We start from the raw sequence: 27220 nt of genomic DNA on the forward strand, positions 1-27220 counted from the left end.
CAGTCTGGTTGAAGGATCAGTGCTCTTAGTCACTCTCAGAACAGTGAATTGGGAATAATTTTCAATGATGAATTACAATTTTAGTTAACTGAATGGTTCATAACCAAATAAAAATAGTTTCACATGGTTTTTTTGATTGCAGTGAAATTATTTGCCAAAACTTTTTCATTATCAGCTCTTCGTGTAAAAATTATCAATGTGAAAAGCTGAAACATTGAGAGTTGTTTAGTCAGGAAAAGTCGGGACAAACCAAGGAATATTTTCACACCAATTCTGTGTGAAGAGACGAGATAAATCTTAGATGATCGGAAAAATATGGAGCTAACGAAGTTGAAACTTATGAAAATGGAAACTAAAAAGTTTTTGGCAAACACCCAGCCGCCATTAGCAGAAACAAAATATGAAGAAATACAAAATTGAAACATTAAACAACTGAAATGTGGATTAGACCCAGAACTCAAGAAAAATCAAGCCTATTTTCAAGCATATGTGCAGATTTCACAATCCTAAAACGACAATTTTTTGGTGAGAATGAAGAGTTAAAAATGAGTCGTGTAGTAAAATTTAAAAGTAAGAATCTAAAGGCATCCAACTTTGTCCTCGACGATCTCATTTATAGCAACAGCATACCCTGTGATTTTAAAAAGTCAATACTTAAAACTTGTTAAGTTTTTATGTTGTTCCTCGTGGTGTGATAATATTGTTTTCTGATTTTTCAGAGGATCTTCTCCCTTACACTGACACAGGGCAGCCAGGATCAAAGACGCAAGATAGCTTCATTATTTATCTTCATGCCTTGAATTCAGGTTTACTGCGAGTGAAATTAGTTGGACCACCTGGCAGGTGAGCCATTTTTGAGTTTATTTATTTATTTATTTATTTTATAATTTGTACAATTGAGCCTCTGGCTGAGGCTATGGTACACGTCATATTCGGTACATGGTGAACAGTTACATCAATATTTGTAAGGTACAAGTGTTAAATTTTACTAGCCTACAAGTTCGTGAAGATTATAGAAGGAGGATATAGGAGTTACGGAACAAGCCCAGAAGGGTTTGGCATGCAAATAATGATTTTCTATGATTTTAGCACAAGAAAATCACTTACAATGAGTATCTCAAAATCTGTACAAAAAATTGTCCTCGCTGAAGAATGAAGGCCACTTTTACGCAGGTGTCTAAAATAAGTTTAAACAGAAATGCTCACATAGACTCATGAGTCTGGCAGATTATGTTGTGTAAACAAGATTGCAGCAGTGGCGTTGAAATCGAAACAAGGCTACCCAAATCATAGCTTTTTTTTATCTGTCAATAGATAGTCAGGCTAAAGAGAAGGGGAATTTTTGTCATTTTAATTAGAATGAACCTCGAGGAGTCAAAGAATTTTTTCTTTTTATGTTTGTAGACACCCTTAGAACTGTTTAATTTAAAATTAATTACCTGCAAATTGAGTACCTAACTTCACATTTTTCTTCATGAAATAAGAAGTTTGGTAGAGTTTGAGGGGGAAGGATTTAAAGGCATACTCAACTCCTAACATTTCTCGAAAAAATTCTAGTTAAAAGGAACAACAGGTTAGAATAATTGACCAATGCCTTTTCATTTTGAGCCGCATTTTTCCTTTGTTTTGATGAGTGAGAGAAAACCACTCTTGTAACCTTTTTTGTAGTAATAAGAGATGGTTAAAAACTTTTTGATTTTTTAAATCATAACTATCAGTATACTAATTTATCAGTTGATTTCAAAATGTCAATCCGTCAAATTACATAGTGTCATGTCCACAAATAGAAATAACTTTTCCATGTTTTCTTACAGAATGAGTGTTGCCACGCCGTTAGTGGATGGAATGGTCATAAGTCGTAGAGTTGCTGGAACGTTGGTGCGCCAAACTGCATTGAATATGTGCCGCAGGAGGAGGCTAGATAGTGACAGGTACTACTAAGTTTCTGACAATGTACAACATAGTTCCTACGGCTGAAAATATCTAATTTCAAATCATAACATTATTTTAGCTAGTAACCAATGTGACCGCCGACTACAGCTCTAATTTGAGTTTCAGAAAAGGCCTTGATTCAACAAGTTTTTGAATAATCAGAAAAAATTTGAAAATGCCAAATAGAAAATTTCCCAGCATTCAATTTTAAAAAGGTTAAAAAATTCATTTTCAAACCTCGACATTTTTTAATCTTGCCAACCAAAAACCATAATTTATTGACAAATAAATCAGTCCTAGGACTATTAGCTGACTGATTATTGAAATTGATAGACAAAGCTACAGACGAAGAGAAAATGAAGCAATTCGATTGTTGGGAGCAGGTGGTTGCAATGGACAAAGGAGGTATGTAACAGGCTGACTAACTGCAATCAACAAGAGACTCTATAGTTAGTCCATCATTTTCCCTCTTCGTCTTTCAAAACCACCCATTTCAACCAATAGGATCACTGAATTTTTCTTTTGTATTCTTTGTTTATCGCTTTGTCTATCGATTTCAATAAATAGCCCGCTTGTAAAAGAATTAAACCCTTTGATTTCTATCCATTTTTAATTTTCACCTATCATGCTTTGACTATATTCTCTCCTTTTTTCAGCTATCACCCTCCACATGTTCGAAGACGCTTGAAGATCCAAGAAATCGCAAATAAGTATCATATCCAAATGACACCTCCTGAACTTTTAACATACCTAATAAATCAAAATAGCTAGACTTAAAAACCTAAAAAACAATGAAAGAAAATTGTGCGGTCTCCAGGTTATGATCTGTTATTTTATTGACTCAAGAGATCATACATCTTCTATTTTATCGTACTCAGAGTTACGGTGCTATTTGACCTTTAAGTAATCGAAGTTCATAGGTGCCTTTTTAAAATAGTCATAGCCTGTTGACTCTTAAAATTCGTACTGAATATTATGGTTTTGGACACCTGAGAATAGCTTCCTTTGACCTCTTTTCAATTTTCGTTTTTTGAAACATACTTTAAGTATTCCTTTGTTTATCCTTCATCTTGATGGAAAATTATTCTCCCATATACTGTTATACTAAGGAAGAACGCCATATGAACCTTCGTTCATTGCAAATTTCTTATGATGAAATAAGAATTTTCAGGAAAACTGGTGAATTTTTTCCGTTTAATTTTTCAGTGAATTTTTTTTAAAAGTGATCGAAAGTATCTAAAAATTTCAATTGGAATTATTTGTAATTTTTCTTAAAAATCAATATTCAAAGCGGAGAAATCCGGCAACGTACGGATGTTTATACGACATTACTCCTCAGCATAACAGTAGGTAAAGATCATAGTAGAACTGAGAACTCTTTCTTTGTAACAAGCCACATTAAAAAAGTTGCTCCTGTAATGTAACAGTTTTTGAGACGGCTCTTTGGTGAAGCCTCTTTCAGGACCTTCAAATGAACCGAAGCACTGAATACCAAAGATTATTTATTTATTCCCTGTATCTTTTTTCCATAATACTGTGATTATTATACAATTGTTAGATTTAGACTTGATTGTAAATAGACTGTTCATCATTGCCTCAGTGAGTGTGCATCATGTACACAATAATTGTAAATATTTTTGAACAGATGATTGTTGAATTGCGTCTTGCCTGTCGGTAGGAAATTAAGATTTTTTGGATCATAAGTTATCCTCTGTATGCATTTGATTGTTTTTAACCAATCAATCTTCTCCCAGCCATTTAGCTTTTACTTAATGAACCAGGATAGTTTATTTTAAAACAAAGAGAGTTGTTTTATCATAGTAAAATATCTATCTATCGATATGAGGCATCAAGATCAGCTAGAAATAGTCGTCCACTTAGTTCAAAAATTACCCATGAAATTCACAATAATTCTCTCTCAGCCTGATTGTGGTAGTGTTTTGTAATTGTGCATAGGGGAAATATTTGAAGAACAGTATTATTTACAGGGTTACCACATTCAGGAAATGTCAGGAAAAATTACAGAAGTGTCACGGAAAAATTGTTAAGTCACCTTTGCTTTCCAGTGGGATTTGACGTTTTGAACATCAAATTTTGCCAGAAATCTATTTCAAAGTACGTTTTTTTAACCGTCTGGCATATCTTCAATTGTCAGAGAATAAAATCAAAGTGTGTCAAGTAAACTCGTTCTCTAAATTCTGTGGGAACTCTGTATTTAGACATCCGTAGGATTTTATATTTTCCTGTAAGACAATGTGACTTTTAAGTACTTCTGCAATTTCTTATTTTTTAGTCGTCTTTTTTTGTCCAGATATTTTTGCAAAATCATCAACAAAATAATTATCAATTGAAAAGTTATAAATTCTTTCTCCCCTGTAGAAAAAGAAAATTGTTGTCATAATTACGAAATAAGCGCGATTACGATTTACTTTAAATTTTTATCTTTTGCAGGTGTAACTTGGCAAAACTCAATTAATTTTTCCAATGAGAAGGATTGTGGCTGTTAAAGAAAAATTGCATGAATTTAGTTGAATTAAGCCTTACTATGTCAGACTTTGCCTAATTTCTTTCCATGTTTGATTTTTTTTTAGAAAACCAAGCAACATTTTGACTTGAAATTAATTAAGTACTTATATTATGCTTTATAATAATGTAGAGAAAGTTCCAAGGCGCCATGTTGTTTAGTTCTCTGTTAAAAAAAAAAAGGTAAAACATCAGGCAAAGTTAGACATCATCAAATGCAATTTGGCTGATTCTGCCTCAAAAACCATTTTCTGTGAAGTTCTAAAGAAGAACACTGTATGACCTCAAACATTTTTTTGGAGTTAGACATGATTTTTCGTTAACTATGTCTGAGAATTAAGTCAAAACAGGCGAATCTTCTTTATTTCAAGAGAAGTAAGGGGCACGATATTGAATAATCTAACATGACAACATGAGAAATTCTTCATGTGTTAGTGAATGAAGTAAATTTGAAGACAATTCCCCTCTCGAACTTAGCCCAAAGACTGAGTTCTAGAGAACATCTGATCTAATTCAAATTGAACTGATCTGTTGCTCTTTATCCTTGAAGTCTTATTTTTTAAACTTATTGTTCATGAATAGTTTTTTCAAGTTATGCCTCCATTATTTATTGTTGTAAAAATGTGTTAACGAGCCATTTTATCAGTCTCATTTATGTGATTCATTAATAGTTGTTTGTGCTCAGAGCATTTCTGAGACAGCAAGAGACTACCTGTGAAACTTAGTAAAATTTAGTTCTAGTATTACTGCATCAATTGCCCTGTAAATCACTTGTATTTTTAGTCATAAAGTGCCAAAGCCACTTAGATGATCAGAAAGTTGTTCATGTAAGTTTCTCAAATAATTCTCAGTATATTGCAGTGGTGCCCCATAATGATCCAGTCGCATCATTCATTGCCGTAACAAAATTTACCTCTCTTTATAAAAGACTTATTAATGACTAACAAACAATACCATCTATTCTCACAACTGATTATGTTACAGGACGAAGAAAAACCTTCGCCACTCTTGAAATTTTGAAGGTATGTTACAATTTTTTGTATACTTTAAAGCTTGATCCGACGCAAGATTGGAAAAAACTTAAAAAATATCAGCTTGCGCATCATATAATGTAGAATCCCACACCGTTGCTAACTCATTCTGGCACAAATTGTCTCCAAGGCGGTACTGTTTCTTTGACGAAATACAACATTCAAACTTTAAAAACAATTCTGTGACACACAGAATTCACTAGCAAATTAACATGATTGTTTGTAAGGTTTAGAAAATCCAAAAGCTTAGAATTTTTTTACGATTACTAAGGATTTAAATAATAAGGTTAATGTGAATTGACTGTGAAATTGGTTAGTTTCCAATTCTTTTTGCAAGCAAATTATTGACCCAAACGAAGAAAGCTGTTTATAAAAGTTTTTGTACTGAAGTCGAGTCTTTATTGTCTATTTTTGTTCAAAGTTTGTCCTTAAATAACACCTAATTCATTCTTCAAGATTTCAGGAGACTTTCAAATAATACTTCGTTCATTTTTGTACAGAAGCACAACTTTTTCTAACTACTCACTAATGACCCCAGATTTGACTAAAATATTGATGATGTACAAAATCGAAAATCTCAATTTAATAATTTAAGGCGATCGTTGTGGAATCATCTTCCTGTGAAAATGCTGAACATTATTCAGATTTAAAATATAAAGAGAACAAAACTCAGAAATCTTTCACCCATGAAAAGTAAATACTTATCCAAGTGTAACTCCTAAGAAGGTCAACTGCGTCTGTTTTTCGTTATCTAAAGAAAAAACGAGGTCCTCTCCAAATCGTCTGGTCTGCCAAAAGTTTGTACCTCCTTTTTTAAAATATTTTATGTTTTTCTTATTTAGTGTAACGCGAAATCCTTATTTTTCTTATTATTATTATTATCATTTTTCTGTTTCTTGTTGTTCAATTTTTTCACCAACAAAAATTATGGTATTATGTACTCTCTCCACCTAGACAGAAAATAAGTATTCAAAGTCATGTAATTATATTGCTAGCAAATTTGTTAAATTTGATTGTAAGCATTAATTCTAAAAGTTATGCAGTATTTATCTAACTTGTTGATAGTTCTCGATAAATTTTATCCGTCTCTTTAAGTATTTGTTAATATAATTTTTTTTATTTTCCGTAATTTGTTGGCTTCATTTTTTCAAAACATTTCAAAATTATCACATACTGGTTCTCAAAGGAATGCATTCAATCTGTAACCACAACCTTTATTTTTAGTTTCCTTTCACTGATGCATCATATTATATGAGAGTTATCGAACAGGAAAATTTTATTTGGTAGGGGGGAGTTGGAAATAGACACTCCATAGCAGGGCCGGATTGACTTGCTTGCCGCCCATGGGCCGCCTGTATTTTGCCGCCCCCTTCTCAACCGTTTTGAAACATCAATAAAAACCATCAAGTGAACGTGCCGGAGGGGGAGGGGTGCATAAGACGCGTTAACTCGTGTTGGACACATTTTTTGCGAAAGCCCTATCAACACTACTAGCAAAAATTCGCGAAAGTTAAGTTCCCTAAACCTATACCTGTGTGGACAAGGCCTTCGATTTACAAGAGATGAACAAATACATTATGAAAGCACAAACATAAATGTGCTTTATTAGTTTTAACTTCCGCCGCCGCGCCGCGCTGATTGCAGCGTGTTTGGCGCAATGCGTGAAGTACAGTCTTGTATGCGCTATGCGTTTCACGCCGACCGCGACCGACCGCTGCTGCACGCACTAAGTTTGACGTAATGCGTGAAGTATTCGCGCAGTCTTGTAGGCGCTTTGCGTTCCATGCCGCGCCGCCCGCTGTTGACCGCAGCGACCGCACTATCTTTGACGCAATGCGTGAAGTATTCATGCAGTCTTGTAGGCGCTAATATGTGTTACATGCCGACTGCCGCGCCGCGTCGAGGGTTTCTCCTGTTCATCTCAAGTTCTCGTCATCATTGCTCTCTGCGCCGCGCCGTTTCAGGCCAAATTCCGTGTTCGGTTTCTCTCTTAGTCTTAACTCGACTACCTAATTAAAGGTGCTGTCCATTGTATCACAGATAGACGACAAAATTAGACTTATACTCTCGGGAAATAAGAGATTTTGTCACCTTTTTTCGTTTGTAATTTTTTCTCTGAATCCGATTTTTCTCTATAGCTATATTTAAAAAAAAACTGCAAAATTTGGCGCCCCCTAAAAGTTTATGGAGAGAATGTAAGTGTGATTTCTGGATAGAGTATTCCGTTTGTTGCCTATGCCACAAAAGTGAAGTCGAAAGTAATGTGCAATTTCTATCAATAGATTAACAACATCATTCGTCAATCAGAGCTTACGAAACTATATGTATAAATGTGAGGTTTTCAAAATATAGGTATTATTTCCTTCATTTGCTCTCCCAGGTGGATTTGTTATTCGTTTATTCTTTTTTTAAAGTTCAAGCCCCCTCCCCTTCTTAAGCCGGTCTTAAGAAATTGGACACCTAGTGATTCTTGATAGAACCTCTGAATTAATTAATTTTCGCCCAACGAAAAAAAAAAATTTCAGACGGTTTTTGTCGTCGGAAGCAGAACCTGTGTCTGTAAAGTTAATGCCCCCTCCGTTTCTCACAAAACCCTCCGGAGTACTCATCAAATAATTTTCTAGCACAAATCCACAGAGAAAAAAAGGAGGTGTTTGCATTTCGGGCATCTTGGAATTTTTTTTATGACGTAAGTCGGTACAGCGACGTTTATCATCGATTTTCTTGGAAATGGTGGAACTCATGGAAAAAATTCATTCTATAAGAAGTGCTTGAAATCATATCATTAGTTGATTTAAGCCAAAAATGGGACATTATGGTCCGTTTTTCGTACTACGAATTCCGGATTTCGCTGGCCAGGTTGTACCGACCTACGTCATAGGGTAAACAAACCTCAAGATGCAAACACCTCCTTTTTTTTCTCTATGGCACAAATCTAGAACTGCCACAAGAATGACTGAATCCGTGAAAAGAGGGCTTACAATTCAAGAAAATACTTCATCCCTAGTAAAGTGGGTCAGGCGGACGGACGTCATTCTGAGTCAGGCTGGTTTTTGAGAAAAATTACGCTGACGTCAACCTAGTGTTACTCTTCTAATAGAGGGCACGTCAGAAATAAGGTTACGCACTTGGGTGCGACAGGAGATCAGTTGTCTTCAGTTCAGGAATGGAAGCAAATAAAATATTCATTAGTTGGCAGATCCTCTGTTCCACTCCAGAAGTGCGATTGAAAACTTATTTGACGTGAACTCTATTAAAATATTGTCAGTGTGAAGGCAAAGCGCCCGGATTCATTCAGACTGCATGAAACAAAGTTAGTCTGCGGGCTGATTATTAAAATTGATAGACATAGCGATAGACAAAGACAGGGCCGGATTTACCTACTTGCCGCCTGTATTTTGCCGCCCCCTTCTCATTCGTATTGAAACATCAATAAAAACCATCAAGTGAACGTGCCAGCGGGGGAGGGGTGCATAAGACGCGTTTACTCGTGTTGAACACATTTTTTGGGCATGCCCTGTCAACACTACTAGCAAAAGTTAAGTTTTGTAAACCTAGCTCTGTGCGGATAAGGCCTTCCATTCATAAGAAATTAACGAAAAAATTATGAAAGAACAAACATAAATGTGGTTCAATGATTTTAACTTCCGCCGCCGCACCGTGTTTGGCGCAATGCGTGAAGTATTCACGCAGTCTTGTAGGCGCCATGTGTTTCACGCTGTCCGCACTGTGTTTGGCGCAATGCGTGAAGTATTCATGCATTCTTTTAGGCGCTATCCGTTTCGAGCTGACCGCAATGACCGCACTGTGTTTGATGCAATGCGTGAAGTATTCATGCAGTCTTGCAGGCGCTAATATGTGTTACATGCCGATCGCCTTTCCGAGGGCTTCTCTTTTTCATCTCAAGTCCTCGTCATCATTGCTCTCTGCGCCGCGCCGTTCCAGGCCAAATTGCTTGTTTGGTTTCTCTCTTAACTCGACTAATTAAAGGTGCTGTCTCTTCTATCACTGAAAGACGACAAAATTAAAAATTACTACACTCTTAGGAAATGAGAGATTTTGTCGCCTTTTCTCGTTTGTAATTTTTTTTTCTAAAGCCGATATTTTTTTATACCTACATTTAAAAAAATTGCAAAATTTGCCGCCCTCTAGATTTGCCGCCATGGGCCGCGGCCCATGTGGTCATCCCCTTAATCCGGCTCTGGACAAAGAAGACATAGGGAATATGGAGCTATCCTGTTGGTTGAAATGCATGGTTCCTGTGGACTAAGGGAGAAAATGATGGACTAACTATAGGGTCTCTCGTGGGTTGCTGTTAGTTAGTCTATTACCTACCTAGGCTCCTTTGTTTATTGCAACCACTCGCTTCCACCAATAAGATCCCTCCATATCCCTTTTTTCTTCTTTGTCTGTAGCTTTGTCTATCAATTTCAATAATCGGCCGACAGATTAGTCTAACTTCAGACTAATTCACTCTTACCATTCATTTTTCATGCATGTTTGGACTCCTGTAGCTCAATGCAGAGGTTTGATTTCAAGAACAAACTTCAAATGACAAGAGGAAAGTCTCATTTCGCCCTGGGAAATCCCTGCCCAAAGAGCACGGATTGCAATATATAGCAACTACATGGTAAAATTATTGTTACCGCATTGGAATGTTTTGAATGTTGCCTATCCTTTGATTGAAGGGATACATCTTATTAAAATTTATCGCAATAAAAATTGAAATAGTAAGCTTCAATTTTTCGTTGCATTGCAAATTGCCTATCTCTCTGACACACGGAACTCATCTCGTTGATTGTTCAAATCTCATGTATCGACCAAATGATGCACCTAACATTGCAATGCCATGATCAAACATTTGTGATTTTATTTAATTAAATCGCAATATTTTCATTGCAACGCGCTTCTAGGGTTCCCAAATTGTTTGGAGTTAACTTTAGGACACCCTGAGCAATCGTGCTGGAGATATGAACAGGTGATCTCACCGTGCAAATAAAAGGATTGTGCGGGTATCGTCGCTACGGCTCCAGATACGTGAGGATTGAGATCGCAACCTTCTCACCCCCTTACGGGAACGCTTCCCTCCGATCAAAGGAAACGTTTCTATCCAATTTACTGTCTCTCAGTCTTGCGTGGAAAATGATATGAGCACAAACTAGATTGAAAGCAATCCGTTGTCCGTCGTGGAATAATTTCAAAGGGATTATGGCCCCTGCATGTTCCTCGGTAGCAAACGATATTGCTTGGCGCTCACAGCACAAACCACTACTTCCTGAGAGGCATTTTGTGACTGGGGTGTTGCAATTATTTTGCAATGATACCGTAAAAGTATTTCAGTTGTTGTACGATACGTATCGTTGTAATGTTTTCTCAACTTTCAAACAATCTTTTTTCTTTTTTTATTGAAAAAATTGTAATTTTATTGGAAACAAAATCGTTTGGGCCACAGAACTTTTAAACATTTTCAGCAAGAGGGTTACGCAGTGTCGCAGTTTGTCGGAACGGTTCTTTTGAAGAAAAATTGGACAAAAGTTTGTCGGACCTTTTCGTTCCCGAACAAAAAATAAAATTTTATTTATTTCATTACAATTTTCAGCCACCCTGAGTCCGATTAAAACTTACAATAAAATTAATACAACTTTATTGGAAATTTCAATAAAATTGTAAGAGGTAAATTGTAAAATGTAAAATTGCGATGAGGACTAGAGATGAAAAGGAGAAGCCATCGGCGCGGCGGTCGGCATGTAACACATATTAACGCCTGCAAGACTGCAAGAATACTTCACGCATTGCATCAAACACAGTGTGGTCATTGCGGTCAGCGCGAAACGGATGGCGCCTACAAGAATGCATGAATACTTCACGCATTGCGCCAAACACAGTGCGGTCAGCGTGAAACGCATGGCGCCTACAAGACTGAGTGAATACTTCACGCATTGCGCCAAACACGGTCCTGTCTGCGCGGCGCGGCGGCGGAAGTTAATTGGCGGGGGAAAATCACAATTATGTTACACTTATAGTGTGACAAAATAAAACTAAAATTGCCTTGCCAAAATAGTGTAATATGTTGTAATTAATGTTACTCCTGATGAATTTCCTTAAAACACGTAGAACTAGGTACCTAGGTGCACCATTGAAGATTCCCATCTTCTACGTGCAAAAGAAGCACTCACCGGCATTTTCGAGCTTCCAAAAATGTAAAAATAACTGCCCGTTTGCCAACAATCTAAAAGTATACCGAGTAAGTGGCTGGCGTTGAAGAAGGAAAAAAAACAATTTCTCAATGAAAGGAGTGATTAAAATCCTTTTCACCCTCATTTAACGAGGTGACTTAAATCAGGAAAAATTGACTCAGCTTTCCTCTTTTCTCTCTATTTTTTTCCATAAGTACAAAGAGGAGTCGCTACAACATTAGTTATTAGTGCGGGGGTTTCAGATCAGATAAGCTCGTCTGATGTTGATCTTTAAAAGGGCTTTTTGGAGCGCTGAAAAAACTCGCGCTATCAAGTTTGTTTTTCGCGGGGTATTCCAAACTCTTCCATATAAATTCAACGGGTCGAGTAATATTTAAAGCATAGTCAGGCACGGCTCGACTTTTTTCCTTCACTTTTAATAAAACTTTCAGGTCTCTGTAATTATGAAAAGCTGTTTTCCGTCCAAACTTTTCCTCCCTTTTCCTTCAATCTTCCGCAGCCGCCTTTCACACCACTTCCCCGCTTTCCTCGGTATTTTCATTCTACCGTCATTTTTTTACCTCTTCGGAATTTTTGACCTCATTCCTTTCCTTTTCTATTTTTCCTCCGCCAGATTTTCAACTTTCTCAGCCGTCATTATTTATAAAGTTTCTTATCCTTTGTGCGGCGCTGTTTTAAATTTTTTTTTACCTATCCCTTTTGCGCATTCCTAGAGGGACGGTGTAGGGGAAGGGGGGGAGCCGGCCCCCTCTAACAAATATGAGGGATTTTGCTGAATAATTTTGCGACATCATTTATCCTCCACTATCTAAAATTGTATTTTAATCCATTTCTTAGCAAGAAACGCTAAAACTTGCTCGTGGGACGACTCAACTTTTCAAAATTTTCTTAACACGCTTCAACTTTCTAACATTCATCGGTCATCATTATTGCCGAATTTTATTTCATTTTTGCTCAACAAGCTGCTCATTATAAGTATTGGGCGGAGAAGAGAGTTTACTTTACGTACCCAATCACCGTGATTGACCTATTGCTTACATTACCTATTAAGGCAGAATCTCCTGAGGTATATCGACGGTAAAACTCCTAAACGTATCTCGTTGGCGGTGTTCAAAAAAGTCCGCCCCTGTTTTATTTTTCAAAGGAGAACACATCAACATCAGTCCTTGAAGTTCTCTTAAAATTTTCTCCCATAGAGAAGAAAAATCACGAACGTTTTTAAACATTGACATTTAGTTCTCCTTTGAAAAAATTAAGTATAACAGGAAGTCTGCAGCGTTGCAAAGCGAGATACGCGGTTTGGTCGTTTCATCTTCGATTTTGTCTTCTGTCTGAATTGTCCAACTTGGCATCGACTGCTGCCACTCATAGGTAGCAATCAGACTAATTTTCAGCAATTAAAATGAAATCAAACCCTTGTCGAGTGCCCTTCGCTGAGCTTGTTTGTTTACTGACTTCTTACGATAATCAAGAGAGAATGAAACATGGTCCTCAACTCGTTCACAGTTCGGACTGCTACCATATTCCAACTCATGACGTGATATTTCGAATGCGTCACGCTACGTTCATTCATCGTCGCTGAAGCGCTTTTTTTTTATCCCAATTGCGGGTAGAAATTCACGGTACGTGACGTCAAATGATGCTACAAAAAGATAGTTGGAAGGAAGACTTTGGGAAACAATCCGATGACATTTACGTAAGTACGTGTCATTGGCGGATCCAGAAACTTGGCAACATTGTTTTTCTCCATTTAAACCTATGAAATGTCTCGATTCTTAGAGAGGTCAGGTGCTCCGACGAGAATCGATTATTTAACATAGGTTTAAATGGAGGGAACTCGGTGTTGCCAACTTGCTGGATCCGCTTCTGGTACGTGTAATGCCCTTTTAGAATGAATGAATCAGTGGGTATAAGCACTAAAATTCATGCCATCAATTTTTTACCCGTCCCCTCTTCAGAGCTCTAACTTAATGCTCTAAACATTAATGGATTTGACGTAAAGTTGCAAAAAATCGACCCATGCCTTTTGAAAAACATGTTTCCCACGCGTTATTTTTGGAATGCTTGATACTCGGGTATGATGAGCAATTCGAAAACTGGTCTCATAGTCACGGGTATCAGACTGATAAAGCAGAGCACACTGATCGAGTACAAAACGTAGACAGTACCTGATATTTTCTATGACCCCCCCCCCCTCCCACCTCCACTCAACTCACCGCATGAAGTTGAGATCGGAAAGTATCGCTGAAAAAAATTGCACCGGAAAATTTATCGTCCAGGATTTAGAGAACTTTAATTCTTTTCTTTTTTTATAAATTAATTATGAATTTTATCTCGACCCGCCAAAAATCGAGTCAAGAAGTTATGAATAGTGATAAAATCTATTGCGCCCCCTCAAAATCTAATGTCTTTCCCCTGAAAGGAGAGGAGGAGGGATCAAAATTGGCCTGCCACCCCTAAAAAAGTAAGAGATAATTTTCATAAAAAATTTAGAATACTGCCTTGCCTAGGAAGAATACCGCACAAGCCTTCAAACGTTTCCAAGTTCCCTTCGAAAAAAACCCCGAATTTACTGGAAAAGTTGTGAAAATTGTTTACCAAAATTTTCAGATAATTTTGCCCGCACTTTAATTCAAAATATCTGAACAATTCAAGGAAAAATATGCATGAAAATCGTCAAAACTACATGCTTTATCAAGGGAAATTTGGCAACTCACGAATATTCATACGGCGTTTTTCCTTAGCACGATAGTAAACCTATTCCTTCACCCAGTATACAATTTCTGGGTAAAGCACTCGTCCAAATGAATTTCCAATGAGAGAGAGCCTAGAGGTGCTACGCGAAAGTTCGATCATAACGCGACCCACGGTATCGATAAACTTGTGATGACGTGATTTACGGAGGTCGATCACAACATGAGCTCGGTGGTAATTCCGGAAGCAAATTTTCTGATTAATTTAATACCGCCCCCTCACACGAGTGCGCTCGTGGAAGTTGGAGTTGGGGGGGGGGGGGGCGAAAATGGGATCAATTAACTCTCGAGCCGCCAAAAGGAGGGGTGAGGGGAGGGGCACGGATGTGCGGTCAACGCCGGGAGTAAACAATTCAAATCCGTTTCCCATATTTGAAGGCATGCCCGGGGTGAAACTCGGTGATCCATCAGTGGCGAAGCGTGAAAGATCGATTAATCGATATATCCTCATTTGAACTTACGGTAAAGAATCGATTATCAAGGCGCTCGTTGCGAACACCTTGTCTATCGAGGCTTTTCCGAAGATTTAAATGACAGGTCAATCGATGTATCGCAAAGCACGCCACGCCACTGCATTCCATCCCTCATCATGAATAAGCAGTTAGGGGGAGCACTCAGTCTTTATTAATGTTTAGATTTGCCCACGGTTTTAGGCATGGAATTCATAACTTCTGACGTAACTGGGGGTGGATGGGGGAAGGGAGCGGCAAGTAGGGGGTATTTTGTTTTGTTATCTGTATGTTCAATGCTTTGACGTATCGCGGCGTTGCGGTAAACTTTTTCGGTGGCTCTTAGAATGAATCTATAGCGGGAGTGAGCATTTTTGAAGTATCGAACAAATTTTGCTAAAATTCTGGTTTCACTATAAAAGTAGAAAACGGGTTTGCTACGAATTTTCAGAACATTTCAGAACTTGCGAGAGTCCTAACTTACATCGCACTGACGGTCATTGATTGGTCGATTGATCGGTCATTTAAACTTATGAAAAAGTATCGATAAACAGGGTGTTCTCTGCGAACACCTTAATAATCGATTGTTTACCACAACTTTAAATGGGGAAATATCGATAGATTGCAAAGCACGCCACGCCACTGATACTGAGAAACGCGAGAAGTTGTCGATTCGAAAAACACACATTCTCACCACTTAAACTTTGTTAAATCAATGGAACATGCGTAAACCTATTAGCAGATATCTGTCATTATCCACATTTACTTTTAGTCCGTCTCCAATTGCGACACATAGGCAACAAACATACTAACGAGCGTAGTGATAATTATTTCAGAAACTTTAAATTGATAATGATTATAAAGTTTACCAAATGCGGCCATTACAATGTAAGAATAGGGAAGGAATGCTGCTTACCGAAGATAACGAGAGAACTGTTGATTTTCCTTTCTTCTTCGTTTGCTTCAATTTTCCATTTCATTTTTAGTAAAGAATGTGACGAAAAATTAACACTGAATATATTTATAATATTGTATGAGCTATTGAACAAGTTTTAAATTTTTCGTGTCCTCCTCTGGGCTATTTTTTTAGCGTAGCGGTGGCCTTCAAACCTCCCCTCACAAGATTAAAAAAATTTCTTTTTTCCCCTTGGCGGATGACAATATTTCCTCTACCCTAAGGTAGCGAGAAAGTAAAAATTTATTAGTTAAAAAATGTATAAATCTGGTGCTGTACTTTTTAGGACATGATTAGTTTTAACGCATTCTGTGCGTGTGCTGTGTAATGCAATACTTTCTGAAATATTGTACACAGAATGAGTCAAATTAATATTGCTCATCCTATATTCATCACACGATTCGAATATCGATGCAATTCTAAGGTGGTCCTCATTTTTGACTTTTGAGAAATTATAAGGTCAGAACCCTGCAATCGATTCCTTTTTATGTAAAAATAATGGGGGGGGGGGGGGAATTGAAACAAATTTTTACCTGCATCGCAATGGCGCCAAAGTTGGGGCCCGCGAAAATACGATTTTAAGTAAATCGCGCATTTACGGTATTTCGCCCTAAACTTCGGGCACGATACATTGCATGCAGGCGAATAAAAATGTGCTCCAATTTTCATGTTTTAGTGTTTTTTCACCCGGAATCATCGGATTTGAGCTAAAAACTGTAGAATTGCATGTTCCAAACCCTAAGTCACAAAAAAACTTCGTTCTTCCAACTTTTTTTTTAAACATGTCGCAACTCATTTACTCGATCTGAAGCTAATGATTCTCTCTTTCTCTCTCCGCTTCGCTCTGAATGAAACATTTATAGCGAAATTTTAATCCTCCCAACCCTGCACACCCCTTAGGTCATCGCAAACGTAATAAAAAACAAGAGATGAGATGGGCTAAGAAAGGAAGGGGTGGCCGTGGCGGTGTAATCTCTTGAGCTTAATTCACTCATGTTGTCAGTTCCAATCTCGGCGAGCGGCGAGCCACCGCATAACGTTGAAACGACTGTAAGTCAAGAGCCTGGCATTAATATTGCAATAACACGGCGTCACGCATGAATAAAGTAAAAAAATGTTTATTGAGTGTGACGTTTGTGGCTAATTACAATGTACTACGCACGTAAGTAGCGGTCGTCGCATGAGGAAGGGACCCTTGTTGAAACTCAAGGAGCTCCATCGAGATGAGGACAAACGCCGTACGAACAGTCGAATGTTGCCAAATTTACGCTTATAAAACAATTAATTTCGAGAAAAGTTCTCAACATTTTTCTTTGAAATTTTCAGGTGTGGTGGATTGCATTGCAAATAAAATTCACTCGGGAATGCGAGGTGAAAAGATTCGAAAATGTCTGGGAAATTCCTGTTTTGTTGGTTGAAATGTTGCGACAACGGAGTTTTCATGAGGGGTTCTTCCTCAGCGCGACAGGGCTCGCCTGTACCTATAATCAAGTTCTCGGCAAATTTATGGGGGAGGCATTTAAAATGTGTCATATTGGAGATATTTATGCGGTTAGAGGCAGAGAAAATCGTATAAATTGTTAGCGGCACTAAACTGCAGGTCTACGACGCCGTAAAATTCATTTTAATCGATCTCAAGTTGGAGCGGAGTCGGCATTATTAGCAATAAAACAATTTTATTTCGCCTTTTCACTTCGGTTTAAGGAGACATAAACCGCGGGCTTGAGGTGGTCGTGAAAAAAGGATTTTCATTGCTTGCAACCTAATCAGACCTGGGCTCGCTCTCTCCAGTCATCTCCCTCGGATGGAGTAATTCCTCCCGCGGGAAACCGCGAAAATTCATCGAGAGCTTCAAGATGAGTTATTGTATCGAATGATTGAACACATTTAATGTTATGATGCGCAATTACATGAACTTTGACTCATAGGCTACTTATGAAACCAGAGACAGTATATTTCAGATACCCCCAGTGCTCCCACACTGAGAAAAAACTATGGCTTATAAACCTATTAGAGGTAAATATGGAACACCACTAATAGTAGTACCTCTACATATAATAATAGCACATATACCTTAGTTATGGTACCTGTACCTCAATTAGGTACAGAGACCTTAGTATGGTTCACAGACCGAGAATCATTAGTTTATTTACGACTATTATAGGTGTTCCATATTTACCTCTAATAGGTTTATAAACCATAGTTTTTTCTCAGTGCATTCCATGTCCGTCAAAAGTTCCGGGATTCGAAAATTTTCGTTCCAATTCCTACCACTTTGTGGCCTTCAAAAGTCCCGGGATTCCTTTTAGATTTTTTCTAAAGTTCCGGAAAATGCAAAAGATCCGGCACGCGTCGGGACTTTCAAAAGTTCCGCACGGAGAAAAATCTATGGCTTATAAACCAATTAGTGGTTCATATGGAACACCACTAATAGTAGTGAAGGCAACATATAATAATAGTACATATACCTTAGTTATGGTATATATACCATACAATGGTAGGAGCTACCACAGTATAGTTCACAGACCGATAATCATTAGTTCACGTACTACTATTAATAGTGTTTTATATGAACCACTAATTGGTTTATAAGCCATAGCTTTTTCTCAATGCGGAGAAAATTCAGGAAAATCTCAAAAGTTCCGAAATTTGGAACTTCTTCGGGGAAATTGGAGCACCGGATAACCTGTAATGATATCTTCTCAATAGTGTAAAAGTTACTTTCAGAAGTCAATGCTCAAAACCGATGGTGACTCATCATAACCAAAGAGGTTAACAAGTGGTTAGGTAGTCATAACTTAATTTGAGGGGAGCAGCATGGCATCACGCTCACCCTAACATTCATCGGTCATTTAGCGAGTTTTATGTTGAACAAGCTGCTCATTAATCGACATTATGGTGCATAGTTTCAGATGAACGTAAAAAGGGGATCTCTTATAAAGCTTTATAAAGAAACTAGGTTCTCTACGTCAATTTCTTCGTCTTGATGGGTAGGCTTACATTTTTGACGGTGTACCGTCAGGTTCGAGAATCGATCCAGTTCAAATTGGCCGCCAGGGATCGGCATTTTTCAACATTTTTACATATACCCGAATAAGATGTTGTATCATATGGAATTTTGGTCTTGAAATTCGCTCTTGAAATTTAAAAAGTCCTTCTAAGAAAGGTCCAAAATCAAGATGGCTACTATAATAAGCCCTTCGCGGGAAAATGGCTGCAAACGCCTTTTCAAATGCTGCGTGGTATATCTGTCAATAATCTTTCGAAGTCAGGAATTTCAAACAAGAGATAAAAAATCAGGAGTCCAGGAGGTGTCTTATGGGATTGACCCTGCCGCGGTGGCCCTCCAAGAAGCATCACTTCCAGCATAGGCGGATCCAGATACTTCAAACGGAAGGGGGTTGTCCAGGGGCTCCCCCAGAAAATTTTCGAAAATACAATAAACACCACTGTAAAACCTCGAGCATACAAAAAGGAGTTGGAATAAAGCTTGCGCAGGATCAAAATGGCACAAAGTCACTTTTTACAACTTTCAGTGAGCTACAAAAAACTGAATTTTTTTTCAACACGATGCATTTTTTTTCCGTACGAAAGCTTGAAAATCAACCCGGGACTTGTGACATTAGACATGGAAATTTCAAAAGTCAAAGTCTACGTTTCTGTGGATTTCCTAGAATGAAAAATAGGTGTAAAAAAAATCATAGGTGTCATTTGAGTTCACGCTCTTTTGACCTTATAACTCTGTAATGGTGCAACTAAAAAAAGAAAAAAAAAAAAAAAAAAAAAAAAAAAAAAAAAAAGAAATAAAATAAAAACATCGCGCACAATCTCAGCAACACCTGATGGCGCTTACCACGTTTTAAGAATTCCACTCTTCAATGTGAACGAGGCTACGGTTTCGTTTAAGCAGCAAATCCTGAGAGATGCTTCACATCGATTTTCATAAATCTTGCATAGCACATCGAATCGCAGTCGCTTTCTGCCGTGCTAAGGAAGAACGCCGTGTGCACATTCGAGGGTTGCCAAATTTTCCTTGAGGAAACATGTATTTTTGACGCAATTACTTATATTTTCCCTTGAAATTTTCAGATAATTTAGATTAAATCGCGTACAAAATTTTCTGAACATTTTGTGGGAAAAAATTTACAATTTTCCCAGTAAATTCTGTTTTTCTCGAAGGAAATTTGGCAGGATCTGAAGGCTCATAAGGCGTTTTTTCTCAGCACAGCAGTTTTGGGCTCGCGTTCGAAACCTCCACAAAGCGCTCATAGATTAACCTCGCATTCATCGCTCCTCGAGACAGGAGGCAGTGACAGCCCTCGCTCTCACCCTGCTGTCACGCACGAAAGTGACAGCTCCCAGGGCTCCCTTACGACTCCCACCTCTATTCCCATTACTTAATTTCCTTTCTCCCGGGTTTTTTCCCTCTCTCGCGAGCACTTTCGGTTTTTCCTCTGATTTGACCCGCTGGGGAAGCTGCATGCAAATCAAAAGGCGGAACGAGCAATGTTGTCGAATCTTGGGTTAATCGTAAAGAAGCCCTACTGCCGTGATAAGGGAAAGGCCGTATGACTGTATGAGCCTACAGGCGTTCAGACAAATCACTAATTTTCAGGAAAATTTGTGAATATTTTTCTTCCAATTGCTCAGATAATTTTGTTTGTAATTTTATCTGAAACGTCTGAAAATTTTAAGGAAAAATATTCATAATTTTTCCCAAAAAAATAAACATTTATCGAAGGAAATTTGGCAACTCTCGAATGTTAATGCGGCGTTCTTTCTCAGTACGGCAGTACTGTTGTGCTAAGGAAAAAGGCCGTATGAGCCTTCAGGCATTGCCAAATTTCCTCAGACAAATCACTAATTTTTAGGAAAATTTGTAAAATGAGTATTCTTCTTCCAATTTCTCAGATAATTTTGTTTGTGATTTGATCTGAAAAGTCCGAAAATTGCAAGGAAACGTATTCATAGATTTCCTAAAAACTAAACATTTTATCGGAGGAAATTTGGCAACCCTCGACTCATACGGCGTTCTTCGTTAGCACGGCAGCTCAAGAGTGTATTCGTGGTTGATCCTGAAACAGCTCCTTTCCGTATCGACCACCAGACCACGTATCTCGTTTGCGGTGTTTAAAAATGTCCGCTCAACTTTTATTTCTTAGGAGGAGAACAAATCAATTCCATTCCTTGAAATTTCACGGAGTTTTCTTTGCACAGAGAGGAAAAACTACGGAAAATTCCGAGCATTGACGGTAAATAGTTTCCCATTCATAAAATAAAGTATGATAGGAAGTTTGCAAAATCGCAAACCAAGATACGTGGTCTGGTAGTTTCACCGGCGACATGTCACACCAAGCCGGAGTTATGAAGGCTTGAACTTTTCAGTTAGAACATTCATTTTTATCGCCGCAGTCATCATGACCCTATAAAATATCAAAATTACAAAGTGTAAGATATGTCACAAGGTTTGAGGAGGGAGGGAAACCCAGGGACGTACTGGTCCATCGGGACAGTTGGACATGTCCCGGAGACTGGGGCGCTTTAGTAACAGTTCGCCTTCAAAACTTGAGAGGGCAATGTGAGTTGCTTGGGAACAATAATAGTTGCTTGTCGCAGTTTAGCCCCGTTCTAAACGTTTATTAGCTTTCTGTATCACTAACGCATCAAATATAGAGTTCTTACACCAGTGCAGTGGCTTGCTGCTTAGCGAGTTCTCCTTCAGAACTCAAGCAGGCAATTTGAGAGACTTATAGGAGCAGTGGTAGTTGCTTGCTGCACTGCTGTGATAGCGAAGAGAGCAGTGAGTGTCAAATTTTTCGAAATTGAGTTTCCTTCAAAATTCGTATAATCTCTTTTAGATGAAATCAAGAAATAGTTAAAACAGCAAAATTCATCTTAATTGCGTCAAAAACAGACATATGAGAAAGCCATAAGTGCGCAAAAAAACGCAGTCTCAGGCAAGACAGCAGTAAGTGACCATATTCCTCCAGAGAGCCAATGGAAATGGTGCTTTCAAGTGTGCCGCCCTCTTCTGCCAATTTCTAACCGGAAAATGTGTTGATGAATGTGTGAAATGTGAAAATGGCCAGAAGTTCGTTTTCTCAAAACTTCATTTTTGCACTGTCATTTGCACATCCATATGTAGGTATAAAAAAAAATCGAATTTAGAAAAAAATTACAAACGAGAGAAGGCGACAAAATCTCTCATTTCCTGAGAGTATAGTAATTTCTAATTTCATCGTCTTCCAGTGATACAAGAGAAAGCACCTTTAATTAATCGAGTTAAGAAAGAAACCAAACACGCAATTTGGCCTGGAACGGCGCGACTTACAGAGAAATGATGACGAGGACTCCAGATGAAAAAGAGAAGCCCTCGGAAAGGCGATCGGCATGTGACACATATTAGCGCCTACAAGACTACACGAATACTTCATGCATTGCATCAAACACAGAGCGGTCATTGCGGTCAGCGTGAAACGGATAGCGCCTACAAGAATGCACGAATACTTCACGCATTGCGGCAAACACAATGCGATCAGCGTGAAACGCATAGCGCCTACAAAACTGCGGGAATACTTCACGCATTGCGCCAAACTCGGTGCGGTCTGCGTGGCGCGGCGGCGGAAGTCAAATCATTAATCCACATTTATGTTTGTTCTTTCATAATTTTTTCGTCCATTTCTTATGAAAGGAAGGCCTTGTCCACACAGAGATAGGTTTACGAAACTTAACTTTCGCGCAAAGTTCCGTGAATTTTTGCTAGTATTGTTGACAGGGCTTTCTCGAAAAATGTGTTCAACACGAGTGAACGCGTCTTTTGCACCCCTTCTCCGCTGGCACGTTCATTTGATGGTTTTTATTGATGTATCAAAACGAATGAGAAGGGGGCGGCAAAATACAGGCGGCCCATCGGCGGCAAGTAGGTAAATCCGGCCCTGATGAATGGATTCAGCGTTTTGAGCTATGGGTGGGAGCTATTTTTCATGAGTTTTGATCCTCAACCGTCACCAACACTAACATGATTTTCCACAAAAATGTGAGGGTAGGTATCTCTAAGGCTCCGAGCGAGGGGTTTTCTTTTTGGGGGGGGGGGGGGAGTAGGGAGACTATGGAAGAAAAAATAATCCAGAATATTTTCATCCAACTGAACATGCTCCCTGCTAAACATGGTGGCATTTAACCCTCTGATTTACTATACGTATACCGTGCGAACGTTTATCGAAATAGATTGCGAGTACATAGATTCTGCTCCACAAATAATATCGCAATCCCTTCCAGTGTAGAGAAGTATCGATACCACCTAACAATCAATATTTATCCCTCGAATTGGGGCTTGGTTCATTGGCTTCAGTCTTCAGAGCCAATAGGAGGGATGACCTTGCCGTATTTCTCAAAGAATAAGGGCTTCCTTTTCATTTTCATCGGCTGATTGATGAGATGTGGCATCAGCCGGGGGGAGGGTGTAAGACCGTCGCGAGACAATTCAACCGGCGCCTTTTCGGAATAAGTTCCTTGACGCGCAGCACCTGTACTCATTTACATATTTAGCATCAATTTAGTTTCGGCGAGGGTTCGAATTAATTTATGCGAAGGGCCCGTCACCCCGTGCGAAATCGAACCGAATCCTGCAGGATCGCCAGCGGATTATATCATTTTCCGGTCCTAAACGGCAACTGCGCCGCTCCGTTTGGTCCCTGCTTGTCCCCTGGCCACGTTCTCTTCCGCACCCCACCCCCTTTGTTGCTAATCAAGAACCGCGTAATCTCCAATGGAAAATACGTTTGCGCACGAGGTTTTAGATTAACACGGTAGCCCATTTCTCTATTCAGTCCTACAGCTGAAGTATCAATCTCTGCCTTAATGGCAAACGGTAAACTCAGAGGGTGCAAAACGCAAAGTTTTTCCTTCTTCTTAGGAATCAAATTGCCTCAAAAATCCGTCGAAATCCAAGGTAGATTTACACAGGTATGGACAGAACTAAACAACTGGCCTCTGATTGGCTCTCCAGCGGCCCCTTAACGTCAGCCATTTTGGATGTTTTGATTATTTTGATTTATTATGTTCGGTTTATCGTTTGTCAAAATTTTGTGGGATTTTTTGCACAATTTTGGTTATACGATATAGTCCAGGCGCCTGGTAGCTAAAAATGAGGCTACCTGGAATTTTGGGTACACAGCGATTTTTTTGGCTTACTTTATGTTTTTTGGGTCGCTGAATCCGAATCTGAAGTTTCCGCACGCGTATCTGGTGAGCATTTTCCGCTATTTTGAAAAAATGGCCTAAAAAGGCCTTTTTTTGCGGTTTTTTTTGATATAGCGGCTACGGATGAGGAAAAGTCCCGGATTTAGCTAATGTTTTGAATAGCTGACAAAATTTGGAAGAAAATGGTATATGAATATGCTAGGTTTGCTCAAAAATTGAGGAACCTCGGATTTCGGAACTTTAGAACGCTTCGGAACTTGGCTGACCGCGGCGAGCCGGATCGCGCGTTGACGGGTGCGCCGCGAAAACGTGAATAGGCGCGATGTTCACGATGCTGTATCTTCCTCAATTTTCAAGCAAACCTAACATATGTATACACCATTTTCTTCCAAATTATGTCAGCTATTCAAAACATTAGCTAAATCCGGGACTTTTCCTCATCCGTAGCCGCTATATAAAAAAAAACCGCAAAAAAAGGCCTTTTTAGGCCATTTTTTTAAAATAGCGGAAAATGCTCACCAGATATGCGTGCGGAAACTTCAGATTCGGATTCAGCGACCCAAAAAACATAAAGTAGGCCAAAAAAATCGCTGTGTACCCAAAATTCCAGGTAGACTTACCAGGCGCCTGGACTAATATTAATTTTAGCTTTTAAACGCACAAACGTTGGAATGTTAATTTGATTGTATAAAAAACGGGCCCCTTAACCTACGTCACGAGGTCATGTGACACGTACTGAGGCTCATGGGAAATTTTCAACTTTTCCATACCTGTGTAAATCTACCTTGGTCGAAATCTCTGCGTCACATGATTGTGAGCGTCTGCACAATGTTGCATGTTGCTGAGTTTTAAACCCTCCCCTCAATTTCGGCAGGAACTCCCTCCTAAGCCACTTTCCTGAGAGTTACGTTCCCCCAACCGCACCCCCATTACTGAAAAAGTACACAGAGCATAAGAAATGAACTCAGATATGGAACAAAAAAGTAAAACAAAAAAATAAATTATAGTTGTGGCACAAACGATTTGAAAACTGTCACCACTGCATAAAACATATGATAAAGCATTCATTTTCCTTTTTAAAATTTTAAACTAAGTTATCAAATATTATGATCATGAAAAATGCGTCAGGTCTTTATCACTTGGTCCCCTGTCCCACTATCAAGATCCCGCAAGGCGATACTGAATTTTCCCCCTCCCCTATTTCTCTATTTAATTTTAAGACTTTTTTTTCTTTCATTAGGAGCACCCCTCCTCTTAACTTGACATATTTTTGACCATAGATCCTTAACTCACCCTTAAAATTTTTTGAACATGACGCAGCAAAATACCATATTTATTCACCCTTACAATTTTCCTTTCTCTCTTAAAAATAAGGGGTGAACCCCTCCCCTTCCCCTTGGTTGCATCACAACGCTACGCGCCTTCAGACAACTACCTCACGACAATGAAATGCCTGGATCCTAATTTCATTATTCCAAAAGATATAATGAAATTGACATTGCAGTAATAAAAGAGGTCAGCTCTCCTAGTTCATAAACCTACTCATAGAAATACAGTTTTCGCATGGAATTTCAGCATCGTGGCTTGAGCCGTAATAAAAGGTCCTGTAAAAATTTGAATCGAGAGAGTTTCTATACCACTGGAAGAAGAAAAAAAACAGAATGGAAAATACATTTTTCAGATACAGCGATTTTTCTTCAAAAGTTTTTAAAAAATTCAAAACGTTAAAAGTAACTCAGTTGTGCCTAACGACTTTCCATTCAAAATAAGGTTGCAAAGATGTACTTAAATTTGACCCCGATTAGCAGAAAGGAACCAAGCCACATTATAGCTATTGCCAATTTGACTGGGCAATTTAATTTTTTACAAGAACGCGTTGTGCGGATTCCATTGAAAATTTAAAGGAATTTTCTTCGTATTAGGCAGAAAATTCACTGAAATTTTCACAAAAATCCGCACAACCGTTTTCATGTGAAACATTAAATTGCCCGATTGAATTTGACAATACCTGATGTGGCGTGGGAAAGTGATCTGAAAAAAAAGAAGAAAAAAAATTGAAAAAAAATAAATTATAATATTCTGTTCTTGAAATTTTTTCATTTTTTCTTGGGGATTTGAGTAATTCTGATGCATTCCATAAAATTCCCACCCTCATTGGCTGTAGCGCACCTTTACAAGGGTAGGCGTAGCGTAAGTACGAACATAACTGAATTTCTCTCTCGGCACGTGAGGGTCACCAAGCTTGTCGACTTTTACCCGGCGCCGATGGATTCCAAGCGTATTTGTAACGCAATCAATAACTCTTAAACATTCACATTATTTGATGGGAAGTGACGAAACGACTGGATCATAAGGTAAAAAACGGCGACAGAGCAAACAAGGACGCAAGGACGCAAGGACGCAAGCGAGAGGAAACCGTGGTGAATTCATTGACACGTTAGATAATGGTACGCAGGCTTGCAGCGGCTTTGTCACTAGCGCTAGTGGATTCCCGCGGCGCGCCGTTGGCATCACTGCTTCAGTTTACGGATTCAGCGTTGTTGACCGGTTGTGTGTCCGCGTCGCTCCATTATCGATTCGTTTCTTTGTAGTTAATTCATGATGAATAAATGTAAATATTCGTTTGTAGGATTACCTAATAGTGAATCTAGGCAATCGCGGTGATAGTTTTCGGTTAGCAGTGCCCGTGGATCCGTCACAAGTGTTCGAATTCGTCCTGTGCTCCATCGGCCATTTTATCTTCAGCCTGAAAGGATACCTCATCACCAACGATGCGGCAACATGGGTATTCGTATACCGTTCTCCGCCATTCTCCAAACAAAGTGTGTGTTTTTAGATAAATCTGTGTTTTCATGAAAATGTGATTAAATTCTCCCTAGTGCAATGCGGGTGTGCTTCTGTGTTTTCATTCGCTCCGCCTACTAAGCATGGAAAGTGAAGTGAAGCAGCGCAACCAGCGAAATAGGCGCCGTGAAAGGGCTCAACGCATGCTAGCCCAAAAGCGTGAAAATAAAGTGAATAATGGTGATAGTGCGGAGGATGAGTCGCCCGTTCGCGAAAAACCTCAAAGGCCACCACCGCCTAACCGGCGGAAAAAATCAAAGGAGCCTCTCTTTGAGGAGGATGTCATCGACGGATTCGCCATCATGTCCTTTCGTTCCTACGATGATTTAGAGGT

General features: G+C 38.8%; 2 protein-coding genes across 4 annotated transcripts in view; both read left to right on the forward strand.

Moving 5' to 3' along the window:
* LOC109031787 (ral GTPase-activating protein subunit beta) overlaps positions 1 to 6615 on the forward strand; it is a 44660-nt gene extending 38045 nt beyond the window's left edge. For all 3 annotated transcript variants that reach the window (XM_019043552.2, XM_072300832.1, XM_072300831.1), the window contains 3 exons: positions 720 to 843; positions 1815 to 1931; positions 2589 to 6615. In XM_019043552.2, the coding sequence (XP_018899097.2) occupies positions 720 to 843; positions 1815 to 1931; positions 2589 to 2703 (356 nt within the window). In that variant the 3' untranslated portion in view covers positions 2704 to 6615. The remainder of the gene's footprint in view (positions 1 to 719; positions 844 to 1814; positions 1932 to 2588) is intronic.
* Positions 6616 to 26545: 19930 nt separating this feature from the next.
* The window catches only part of LOC109031843 (uncharacterized), a 381329-nt gene continuing 380654 nt past the window's right edge, over positions 26546 to 27220 (forward strand). The window contains exon 1 of the mRNA XM_072300833.1: positions 26546 to 27218. Within this exon, the coding sequence (XP_072156934.1) occupies positions 26970 to 27218 (249 nt within the window). The 5' untranslated portion in view covers positions 26546 to 26969. The remainder of the gene's footprint in view (positions 27219 to 27220) is intronic.

The sequence above is a fragment of the Bemisia tabaci genome, chromosome 5, assembly GCF_918797505.1.
Source record: "Bemisia tabaci chromosome 5, PGI_BMITA_v3".
Classification (NCBI taxonomy): Eukaryota; Metazoa; Arthropoda; class Insecta; order Hemiptera; family Aleyrodidae; genus Bemisia; species Bemisia tabaci.